The sequence below is a fragment of the Micromys minutus genome (genome assembly GCF_963924665.1).
Source record: "Micromys minutus genome assembly, chromosome: 27".
In the NCBI taxonomy this organism is placed as follows: domain Eukaryota; kingdom Metazoa; phylum Chordata; class Mammalia; order Rodentia; family Muridae; genus Micromys; species Micromys minutus.
Window position 1 is genome coordinate 38,840,349 of NC_137962.1, and position 11,727 is coordinate 38,852,075.

At 49.4% G+C, this 11,727-nt stretch overlaps 1 protein-coding gene across 1 annotated transcript; it reads right to left on the minus strand.

Moving 5' to 3' along the window:
- Positions 1-728: 728 nt before the first annotated feature.
- KDELR3 (KDEL endoplasmic reticulum protein retention receptor 3) lies at positions 729-10,776 on the minus strand. The gene is made up of 5 exons (XM_080939358.1): positions 10,590-10,776; positions 5,195-5,295; positions 3,503-3,661; positions 2,394-2,646; positions 729-1,346 (listed from the first exon to the last, which is right to left on the minus strand). Exons 1-5 carry the CDS (start codon positions 10,678-10,680, stop codon positions 1,306-1,308), a joined length of 645 nt encoding a protein of 214 aa, XP_080795484.1. The 5' UTR covers positions 10,681-10,776; the 3' UTR covers positions 729-1,305.
- Positions 10,777-11,727: the final 951 nt, after the last annotated feature.

The window sequence follows — 11,727 nt, forward strand, 5'->3', positions numbered from 1 at the left end:
GCCAAGGGGGATGGTGGGCACAGATGTGTGGCAACCCTGCTCTGTGCTCTGAAACCAAAGTGTGTCCTGTCTTGTCTGTCTCTCACCCTGCCAAAAGGAAGTGTCTAGTCACTGACACTGACCAGCCTGTTACAGATACTTTCTACAACCAAATTCAGATTTATTTTTTATTAAGCATTATATCATGGGCTGTCCTGTGCTACTGTAGCTCTTCAAAATACCCCTTCTATTATTGCCTCTGGGGATGAAGCAGTAGCTAGGTTGCTTACCTCCCCTCTCCAGCAGAGACATAATCCAGATAAGTAGCAGATTTCATATCTCATAAGCTCTTTTGGCCCGGGTACAACAGAAAACTAGCAGTTTTCCTACTTAGTGCAAATGACTTCTGCCTCCTGTGTCTGTCCTTTATCAGCACAGGTGCAGGTTAATTGCCTCGTGGTTTACTCCCTTAGGGAAAGGGCTTAGGCATTAGGCTGTGGACTGCTGCTCCCTAACAATCCATTGTGCAGACTTCTCATCTAAAAAGGTTGGTGGCTTTTGCTTGGGATCAGTGCTCTGCTAATACCCTTGCTGGTCTCTCAACACATTCCTGTCATTGAGACTTGAATTGTAGGTGTGATGTTAAGGCACAGGATGCTCAGAGCTATGTTACTACTATTCTTAGTTTGTAAATTGTCCTTTTGATACCATCTTGTTTTCTTTTGTAGGTATAAATAAACACTTGACAATAAAGGTGTGAACTTTTTATTACATTAAAACTTAACAGTTTAAGTGTAGTCCTAATGTTTTCCTCCAAGCAGCCAATGTTTGGAAGCTGAGTGTATTAGTCATCCTATTGAGCACCTCAGACAGGGAGGAAGAGGGTGAAATTGATGGGAGGTGCTCTTGGCACAGAATCTAGTTGCACAGTGGCCATGGTGTCCACCTCAGCTGGCAAGTGCTATTAGAAGTCCTAAACACTGGCAGAGCTGGTTATTTCCATTGTTTACAGCTTAAATGGCAGGTGGATACACTGCTCTTCAGTTCAACACTCTGAACTGGGGAGGGGGCGGTTTGAATGGATCTTCCCATTGGGCAGGAGTCATTATGGAGGAGGTATCTTGTAGGGCACCATGCTTGGGCAGATGGGCCAGGTATTCCTTTATATCCATGATGATATAAAAGGGAAGTGCCACCATTGGTGTTGAGATAGTGCTTTGCTCAGATTCACACCAGTCGTTTTAACATTAAGTCCCAAGTCTTGGCTCAAGGTCATCAAGGAGTGATCCAGATGGTTTGCTCTGGCTGCCTTAGGGATGTCCCATCTCAAACCGGCATTGGGAGGCTTAATTTCTTTCCTTTAAGGACTAGAAAAAAAGTAAAATTTTAGAATGTGCTGTACTTAAGAGACTTTAGTTCTTATCACACATACACACCTTTAAATATCTACCTGCCTTTGCCTCCCTTGTTCTCTGGCAGTCTACGCCCTGCTGTCCCTTCCAAAATGTCAGCTTCCTAGAGGAGTTTATCACAAATTCTGTTTCAGGTTACCTGTAGGCTCTGTTCCCTATTTTCCCCACCTTGGTTACTAATGCTCTTACATAATTTTAGACCAGCAAGTTGGCTCCATCTCCATAGCCCTGTGTCTATTCATCCCAGCCCTGTTTTTATGCTACCCTGCTTAGTGTGGCCACTGGGCTCGTTGAAATAAATGTGCCTTGGTGACGCAGTAACAAGCCCCTTAGGCTAATCCCCCGAGGTCCTGTGTGAACTTAGCTTTCTTGAGACTCAAGGATTATGACTGCTAATGGCTGCTTTGGAGCTTGTTTTGAGGAGTGAAGTTTCCCTCGCCAAGTATGTCCAAAGTCTGCACATTTGTGATTGCTGTTGGTCTGGGCCTCCCCATATCCACATAAGCTCCAGAAGGGATAACCCTGGCTCTGCCTAAAACCAATTGGAGGTGTGTCCTTGGAGGAAATCTGTTCTGTGTAGGTGGGCTTTAAGGGCTCCTAGTTCTCAAAACTCCCACCACACCTGATAGCAATCTGCCCTCTAGGCCAACAGGGAACAGAAAGCAAAAAATTTCCTAGTGGGTGATAAGTGGAACTATCTCCTTTCCACCCCTTGATTCCTTGACCCATGGGCCCTACTTAGGAGAAACTACCATATAGCAAATGCTGATTCAAAGCATAGATTGCCTTCATAAGAACCCTGCCCCAGCCTTCAAAGCCTGGCTACACAGTACCACATTTCCTCCAACAAGGGCATACCTATTCAAAAAAGGACATAACTCCTAATTGTCACTCCCTGTGGGCCACGCATTCAAATACGTGAGTCTATGAGGGTCAGACCTATTCAAACTTCTGCAAGTTCCATACATTAAGTGTGCATGGTGACATAGAATCAGTGTCTACCTTTGGTCACATACAAGTAGAAGAAGTCACAGTAAAAAATGGTTTGTACAACTCCAGACACCACTGAGATCTGGTCATAGAAGTTCTCTGTCTGGTACCGCCTGATCCAGTTGGCCAGATAGAGTAGCCGATAGAGCCCCAGAAAGAACAGGTAGTGAGTAGTGATGGTCTCAGCCTCTCCGGTCTTGCTGATCATGAAGAGCTGTGGCAGGATGGCCACTGACTCCAGATAGATGGAGAAGGTCCAGAGGATCTGTCAGAAAAACAATAGGCTGGAAGGGTCCATTGCTTTAGAGAACCCTTGTGTAGTGAATGCTGAAGAGAACAGTTTGACACAATCATTTACAGGGTACCAATGTAACCAAAGGAGGCTTTGAGCAAACTTACCTTACCTCCCAGGGAAGGAATGGGGCAGCAGATTGTTTCACAATAGGTTTAAGAACTTGTATTAATGGCTTTTTGCTATTGCAAGGCCAGCTGGCACTCTACCCATAGTGTCCCCAGCCCTAAACTTCAGTAGTTAAACCTTTCCATCTCTTAAGGAAATACAGACATGTAATGCCTTCTTGTTTTACAACAGTACAAATATGTCCATGAAGCATAGTTTAGAAATGACATTTTAGACAAGGTGTCAAGGAACAGCCCATAAATACCAGCATAGGGGCTGGAGAGATGGCTCAGTGGTTAGAGCACTGACTGCTCTTCCAGAGGTCCTGAGTTCAAGTCCCAGCAACCACATGGTGGCTCACAACCATCTGTAATGGGGCCCGATGCCCTCTTCTGGTGTGTCTGAAGACAGCCACAGTGTACTTATATATAATAAATAAATAGATAAATTTTCTTTTAAAAAAAATACCAGCATAGAACCTCCAGAGATGATTGTCTTTCAAAGTTCAGGCCCACTGAGTTAGCTTGGAGTGCTCTTGGAGACACAAGGTGTCAACTGAAGGAGGGTTACCACCTGTTTAACTTGGAACCTCAGGACTGCATAGATGTACCCCTTATGGTGGGGTGGGAGTGAATGCTGTGAATGGTGGGCAAAGGGCTTATAGCGGGTGTGCACCTGAAGAGGATGCTGGGAGACATCCCTGCCTTGGGATTAGACTCACCTCCATCGGTGCATAACTGTAGTTCACCAGAAAGGAAAGGCCAGTCACTGGGACCAAGAGAAACTCCAGCCGGAATGTGTCATTTTCAATGTCAAACGTTTTCCGGAACTTCCAATAGATCATGTACACTGTGACATAGGCACACAGGAGGAAAACCACCTACAGAGACATGGATGTCTATGATATTTAACACTCATGCTAAGCCACATCTATAATCCTGAGGGCTAACATGCTATTGTTCCAACGGGCTGCCCTGCCTCTGTGTATGTGTGCATGTGTGTACATGACATTTCTGGGGCCCCTAGAGTCAAGAGTTAGAGGTTTCATTAGAGTCATGAGTAGCCTCTCTGATACCATCCCAAGGGTCTTTTTTGGGGGGGGGGGGCGTGGTAAGTCTGGGCAGCCCTGGAATTTGCTTTTCTAACAATTTCCCCAGCTGTGCTAATACTTCTGGGTGGCACTAGACTAACACTGGTGACACTAGACTAACACTGGCATAGAGAGCTCACTCACACTTCACTAGGATGAGAGATGAATATCACCACACCCTGTAGCATGGTGTCACGTGCCCTGTGAAGGCATGTCAGTCTGTCTCCGTTACAAGAGGATTCATGGGCAGGACCCTACTCTGAATCTTTACCCAGCACAGGTTAGTGACGAGAGAAAGCAAGTAGTGATGGCCGAGTTCCTGTTCCGTTATAGATGATACCTTATCCTGCCGCAGCAAGGCTGGGCCTGCAGAGAAATAAACTAAGCAGGTAGGCGGCCAGCCTCCTGTAATTCTAATGGTGATTTTAAGATGCTCCCCCCAACCTCAGATTCACACCGAGTTCAACTGCTTCACAGGTGACAACATCCTCCGGCCTCTCCCACTAATGAGCTACCTGGGATCCCAAAGGATGTCTCTGAGACTTTTGGAGTGCCGCATCATCTCTTGAAATATTTTTTAGGGGGAGGGGCGTGATAGGAGGTTGTTTGAGAACGAGTTTCTCACTGTAGCCTTGGCTGTCCTAGAACACAACGTGTGGACCAGGTTAGCCTTAAACTCAGAGATCCACCTGCCTCTGACTCCTAGTGCTGGGATTAAAAGTAAGATTTTAATACTTTGCCTTAGCCATTCCATAACTAATATTCTCATTTGCTTATGACATTCTGCCTTGAGGATATAGGATCCATGAGTCTTGAATGTCTCCAAGTGCCCAACACAGCAGAGGCAGGACACATTGCACAGGTGGCCAGTCTAAAGGCCCAGGGTTCAGGAAACACTTGTTTATTGTTTAACCGTTCTATGTGATGGCTAGTTACTAGGGAATATTCAGTCCATGGTAGGGTGCCAGTGCTTATGTCTCTGTGTGTGCATGCATGTTCTTAGTAGGAGTCTTTTGAGATACTGTCTCACTGTGCTGCCCTGGAACTAAACTAGGTTGGTCTTGAACTTGGAGCCATCCTCCTGCCTCTCTGCTTCTTCAGGGCTGAGATGACATGAGTGTATCGTGCTACCTGCCCCATACTTAAGCTTGTGACCTCGATGAATCTGACAGCCACCTCTCTGCATGAAGTACAAGGACCATGGTGGCCCTGAAGAAAAAGTGCAGAGGCCCATGCCTGAAAGGCCTTGGACAGCAAGGCAGATGAGCCAGATCTAGCCCTGGCCTGAATTTGTCAGCGCGCCAGGAGTTCCCATGTGTTTACCTTCATCACTGTGTTGTAGATGGAGATGAAGTTAGAGAAGAGGTCCAGGTACCTGGTGGTGAAGACCAAAGCAAAAAGAATCTGGCTCTTCCCAGAGATGCCTGTGCAGGGTGAACAAGAAACCATGAGAATATAATCCTGAGGGTGGCCAGCCAGAAGCAGCTAACCCTGCCCCACTCCAAATCAAAGGAGTCCCTATGCCTCTTGTGGAGCTATGATCTGTCCCCACATAAAGATTCGAACACTACGTTCCCTGCCACCCTGTGTGTGCCACCTTGGTGCATCTCTATGGAGGATGCGGAGGTAGTGTGAGTCGCCTGGGAGTGGGTGTTGAGACTGTTCTGTGTGCCACCCCCAGAGCTCCAGTGGCAACCCCCAGAGCTCCACTCTGGGAGAACAAGGCACTGACTCCAGCTGCTGATTCACCAGGGAGACATGCAGGCAGAGGAAGGCACCGGCCAGCAGCACTGTTTTCAAAATGCACACATTTTAAAAGCCCTTTCCCAACTTATAAAGGTTATGCCTATTTTTACTCGTAATACAAAAATTAGGGTGCAACTCAGTGACAGAGCACTTGCCAAGCATGTGCCAGGCCCTGGGTTCAGTCCCAACATTGCCATAAGTAAGTAATAAACACCAAATGGTACGTGCAAAAACAAAGAAGCCTAAGAAGACAGACCTCTGGCCAGAGCTTGTGTATGTGCTGGAGTGTGTGTGCATGACACAGGTGTCTGGACTTGTGCCTTAGTCTCCAGATTGTTTCTTTTCTTTTGAGACAGGGTCTTGCTGAAGTCCTGACTGGCCTAGAACTTGCTATACAGAAAGAGCTGGTTTTCTAGGTGTGGTGGTGCGCTGCTTTAATTCAGCGCTCAGGAAGCAGAGGCAGGCAGATCTCTACAGAGTGAGTTCCAGGACAGCCAAGGCTACCCAGGGAAACCCTCTTGAAAAACAAACAAACAAAGGAAGAATAGTGCTGACTCTGGGCTGGGCATGGGGGCACATACCTCAGAAAGCAGTGGTAGGCCTTTGGAGTTCAAGGCCAGCCAGGGTTACCCAGAGAAACCATGTCTCAAAATTAATTAATCAATGTAAAGGGGCTGACCTCAAGCTTTTAGCAACCCTCCCTGCCTCTGCCTCCTCAGAGCTGAGATTACAAGTATGTGCCACCACCATGCCCAGCTCCAACGTCTGTCTGTCTGTCTCTCTGTCTGTCTGCCTGCCTGCCTGTCTTTTTACAAAGGATCTATTTACTTTGAGCTGGAAAAATGGCTCAGTAGTTAAGAACATTTACTATTCTTGCAGAAGACCAAGGTTTGGTTCCCCTCCCAGCACCCACACAGTGGCTCACAACTGCCTATAACTCCAATTTTGGGGTATCTGATGCCTGCTTCTGATCTCCACTGTCAATGCGCACATGTGGTTCACAGACCACTCAGGTGCAAACACATACACATAAAAGGTATAAATAAATATAATATAGTACTGTTTATTTTAGGCAGGTGTGGTGGTGCAAACCTTTAATCTCATCACCCAGTCTCTAGGTGAGTTCTAGATCAGCCATGACTACATAGTAGTAACATAACTCAAAACACAAACAAAAACGTTATATGTGTGTATAGTGCCTGCATGAATATGTATGTAACACGTGTTCCCATATGAGTACTCATATAAACATCTGGAGTGGGAGCTACAGACAGTTGTTAGATATGATGTGGGTGCTGGGAATCAAACCCAGGTTCTCTGCATGATCAACCAGTGCTCTTAACCTCTGAGCCATTTCTCCAGCCATGGCCTACTCTTTATTTCCTCACGTATCTGAGTTAGAGCCTTGTTATTTTTAATGTTTTTTAAGCATTGTTTATAAAATTAATTTACTTACTTAGTACATGTTTATGGTGTATTGGGGGGGAGGTGGACACATACCACATATGAAGGTCAGGGGACAACTCTCATGGGATGGTTCTCTCCTTTACCATGTGCACCAAATTCAGACGCTCAAACTTGACAGCAAGTACCTTAACCACTGAGACGCCTCAGCAGCCTAATCTTTAGTATTCTGAGACAGCATCTCACATACCCCAGGCTGGCCTCGAACTCTCTGTATAGACAAAGCTGGCCTTAAATTCCTAATTTTTATAGCATCTCCTTCTGTGTGCTGGGATCACAGGCTTGTGCCACCACAACCATGGATTTATTTTAGTGAAAGAGTTTCAGAGTCCAGAGGGCTCCCTTGTAGGCTTGTCCAGCTTCTGCTGAGGTTGATACCTGGTGGCGATAAAGGTCCTCACAAGAAGACAAGGACAGGGCATTGGTGCAATGCATAATCCCGTTACTGGAGATGCAGAGGCAAACCATCCTAGGCAAAGGAGCCCAGTCTCAAAAAAGGGGTGGGGTGGGTGTGACTGGGCCATGGCCCAGACAAGGACACTTGCTTAGCATGTGCAAGGCTCCGTACTCTTGACCTGACTCCCATCTCCTCAGAACTCCTGCTACACACCGTGCCTGGGCCCTGAAACAGGTCAACCCCTGCACTCCTCTGGCTCAGCTATGAGGTCATGGAGGTGGCTCCAAGGGCCAGGTACTTCCTTTATTTCCCTTCCTTGCCATGCCCACACCAGCCTCTGCCACCTCATCTAACTGCTCCCAATTACAGTGCCTGTGTCTCTGAAGCCCGAAGTCAACTGACCTCCCTGCTGACTCTGTGACACCATGCAGCTGTGCCTCGCCCTCTATGGCTTTACCTGTCTTTGTCAACAAACCATCCAGTTGCCTGTTCTGTATCTTTCTCTGCCATCCCTGTGGCTGACAGCCTCTAACACAACATGCACAAGCACACATGCACACACACCAGGAACGGTCCAGATCTAAGGCCTCCTCTTAGTTTTAGCCTGTATGTTCACTGTCTATTCCACTTTTCAGGACAATCCCACAAGGCCCCAAAAGTCAGCCAAGACAAACCTATCTCCCCATAGCCTCCTCCACCCCTTCTTGGTAAACAGCCCTTCATCCCCCTGTAAACTCATGGCCACCTTTGGGCCTCCCTCCCTCTCTCACATCCCCCCCCCCCCAGGTCACCAGGCCCCAGGTCCTTTCAGTATCTCCCTTAGCCTCACTCCCCTCTAGCCTGCTACTCTCAGATGGCCCAACTATCCAACTTGGGTGCCTCCCAGACTCCCACAATCTTTTCTTGCTGGCCAGCGGCCCCCCATTTCCATTCTCCATCCAGACACTCAAGGGCTATTTTCAAATAAAATTCTGCTTAAAGCTTTCGTGTGGCTTCCAAATGTCCTTAAAAGACCCACAGCCTTATCCCAGCTGCTGCCTGGGCCATCCTCTCTCCTGGCTCTTGCCACACCCCTCCAGCCTAGCAATTCGTCTAGATTATATTCCGAGTGAGCACAGTGTCTGCACACTGTGATCCACGTAGTGACTCTCCCTGTGCCCACACTCCCTGCCTCATTTTTCTGGTCAGACAGGACAGTCTTCGGGCAGGGTGACTTTTGTTTGTTTTGGGTTTGTTGTTGTTATGATAGGGTTTCTCTGTGTAGCTCTGGCTGTTCTCAAACTCTCTGTAGACCAGGCTGGCCTTGAGCTCACAGAGATCCACCTCCCTCTGCCTCCTGAGTGTTGGGATTAAAGGAGCATGCTACTACTATCTGGCCAGGGTGACATTTTTAATGATGAAGATTCCTAAGGTCTCTCCCATTCTGAAAGAACACTGGGCCCACATACTGGCTGCAGGCTAGCCTGGGCCTCACATTCCTCACCAATCGTCCCACCCCCACATATGTAATAGGAGCCATGTGACCAAGACGCAGGACCCAAGTAGAGTCTGGCAAGAGATGAGGATGGCCATGAAGGAACTCCTGCACGGGGTGACACAGATGGGGAAGAAACCTAGACAGAGCCAGCTCCAGGTAGGACCGGCTGTACCACCCCTTCACCAAGCCCTCATGGAGGTCTTTCCAAAGAGGCCCCTGCCCAGTTAGGACAGTCTAGACAGCAGCTCCATGGGGGGATACCTGGCTACCACATTCATTCTCCGGCCCTCTTAACCTTGTGGGTTCAGGGTTCTACTCCCAGTGGCTCCATACATGTTTGTAAGAACACCAATTTCCACAAACACCGTACCCACCTAGAACCCAGGAGGAGAGACCATGAGTCCCTCCGACTGACAGAAAAACAGAAGCCCCAGGCTACATAACTCAGCAGGACAGTGGGACAGTGGCCAGTGGCTCTGGCATTTGGGGCTGGCACCAGCAGCCATTTTTCTTTCACCTACAGCAACACATACTGATTTCCTCCAGTCCCTTTCAGTGGGTCTCTCTGTAGGTCAGCTCCCTGAGGCAGGGCATTGGGATGTCAGGGCACAGTGTCCCTCACAAGAGTGAGGGAGGGGTAACAGCACACCCCAATCCTAGCCTGAACCTCTAAAATACAAATCCAGAAAAGTCTACAGCTCTCAGATGACTACAAACCCCGGTAACTTCTAGTTCAGTCCAGAGCCACTGATCCAAAATGTGCCTGATCCGTACTCAGCCAAGTCCCTCTCCTGGTTAGCCTCCCAGGTGACATCTCAAATGCTCTCAACCTCCATTTCCAGAGTCTCAAGAGACCTGATGAGCTTCTGCCTCTGCTCCTACTTCTTATATGACTTTCCTCGTCCTGGATCCCGAGTATGACCGACTGGTCCATCCTGTCTTCTGGATTCCTCTTTCTCCTGTGTCCTTCCCAGGACATGCCCCGTGTGCCCCGTGGCTTCTGCGTTATTTGCACGATGCTCTCAACACTGTACCCTGTTCCTTGAGCACACATCCTCTCCCTCCACGTTAGCCCTCAGCTGCTCTCTGCCTCCCCAGCTCTGGTGGAGTCTGAGCTCACAACCCGTCGACATGCCTAGAACAGGTAGGGAACGCTAGGAACAGAGATGGTTGGAAGACAGTGGGCAGCTTCATTGCACGGGGGACTGCAATCATCAACCCAGCCTCAAAACTTGTTACCCAGAATGGCAGCTAGACCTCTAGCCAAACAGGGAGTCCCTCCAATTCATCCCACTCAGAGCCACTTCCACATCCCTGGGCCATGCTGGGTGTCACGAGCAAGCAGGAAAAGGCTCTCCTTGGGGGAGTAAAAGGGTCCCCCCAAGGGAAGGTCCCCCTCCACTCCTCACCCTGCAGCAAAGATACTGACAGATGCCCAGTTAAAGATGGGGCGAGGAGGGTGAGGTAGGGTTCTCCGTGAAGACAGAAGTCAGGCTCCCACATAATCTCCCGGATCCTCTGATGTCGGAAAAACTTCACTGAAGTTTTTGGAAGCGCGCGCGCGCACCCGGGGTTCCCTCTGAGTCTGAGTCCTCACCCGGGTCCCGTCCCGCCCCGCCCCGGGCGCCGCTCACCCGCGCAGCTCTTCGATCTCCAGATCTTCACCAGGAGCAAGATCATGGCCAGGAGATGGCTCAGGTCCCCGAGGATTCGGAACACGTTCATGATCCCTCCCCACGCCGCTCCCGCGCCCGCGTCGCGCGGAACTTTCTAGGGAACTTTCTGGTGCAAGGGGCGCTGCCACGTCCCCGTCCCCGCGCCTCGCGGTGCCCCAGGCCGGTGCCGCGCCTCCTCGCTCGCGCGCTCCCGCTGCGCGCACCCTTGGCCGCGCGGTGACGTGGCGGGGCGGCCGGGAGCGGGACAGGAGCCAGGAAGCAGCGTTTCCCACGTCTCCACGCCGACGGGCGGGGCAGCTCGCACAGCCGCTGTCTGTCGGCCCTAGCCCCTCCCTCTCTGGTCCTGTATTGGCACCCAGGGTTCCTCTCCTCCCCAGAAACCACAGACAGGACCTGGCACTGAAAGTCCTGACGATTTTCATAGCTCTTTTGGGGCCTGGGAGGTGACAGCAGGCTCTGCCGCTGGCAAACTCCCCGGTTTAAACTCCTGGGAAGTGGGGCTGAAAGGAGCCCTGACCCCCTCACCTACTCAACTCTGAGATAACCTGAGATATCTCTGAGATAACTTCCTTGATGGAGACAGGCTGACCCTGAGTCCCCTTTCTAGGCTTCAGTACTGACCTCCTTAAAATGGAGATGCTAACAATGTCAAAGAAGTTGAGTGTGTCTGGGATCCCCAGATGCCTTTATTTCTGTCTCCCTCTTCTTCGTGTGGGAAGACACTGGGAAGAACTTCACTGACCAGGAAAAACCCAAAAATGTCAGAGAGGTGGGCAGGATAGAGTAGGAAGAATCTTTGGTGGGCCGGAGACCTCCATTGCTACGTAGACGTGTCTCTGGACATGTCTCTTAATCTATAGCGATAGAACCGATGAACCAAGGACCTTGCTGCCTCCTCCTTGGTCCAGCCTCCCTTCCACTACTGTAGCTGGTTTCTTCCTAAAAAAAAAAAAAAAAAAAAGGCCTCTTCACACTTCCACTGCTTGCAGGAGAGGCTTTGGCGGGATGAAGACCTATTGCTACCAAGTTCACCAACTGTTTCCACGGCCTCCATTAGTCTCTGCACAGAGCCTTCCTGGGAGGCTTTGCATGTGAC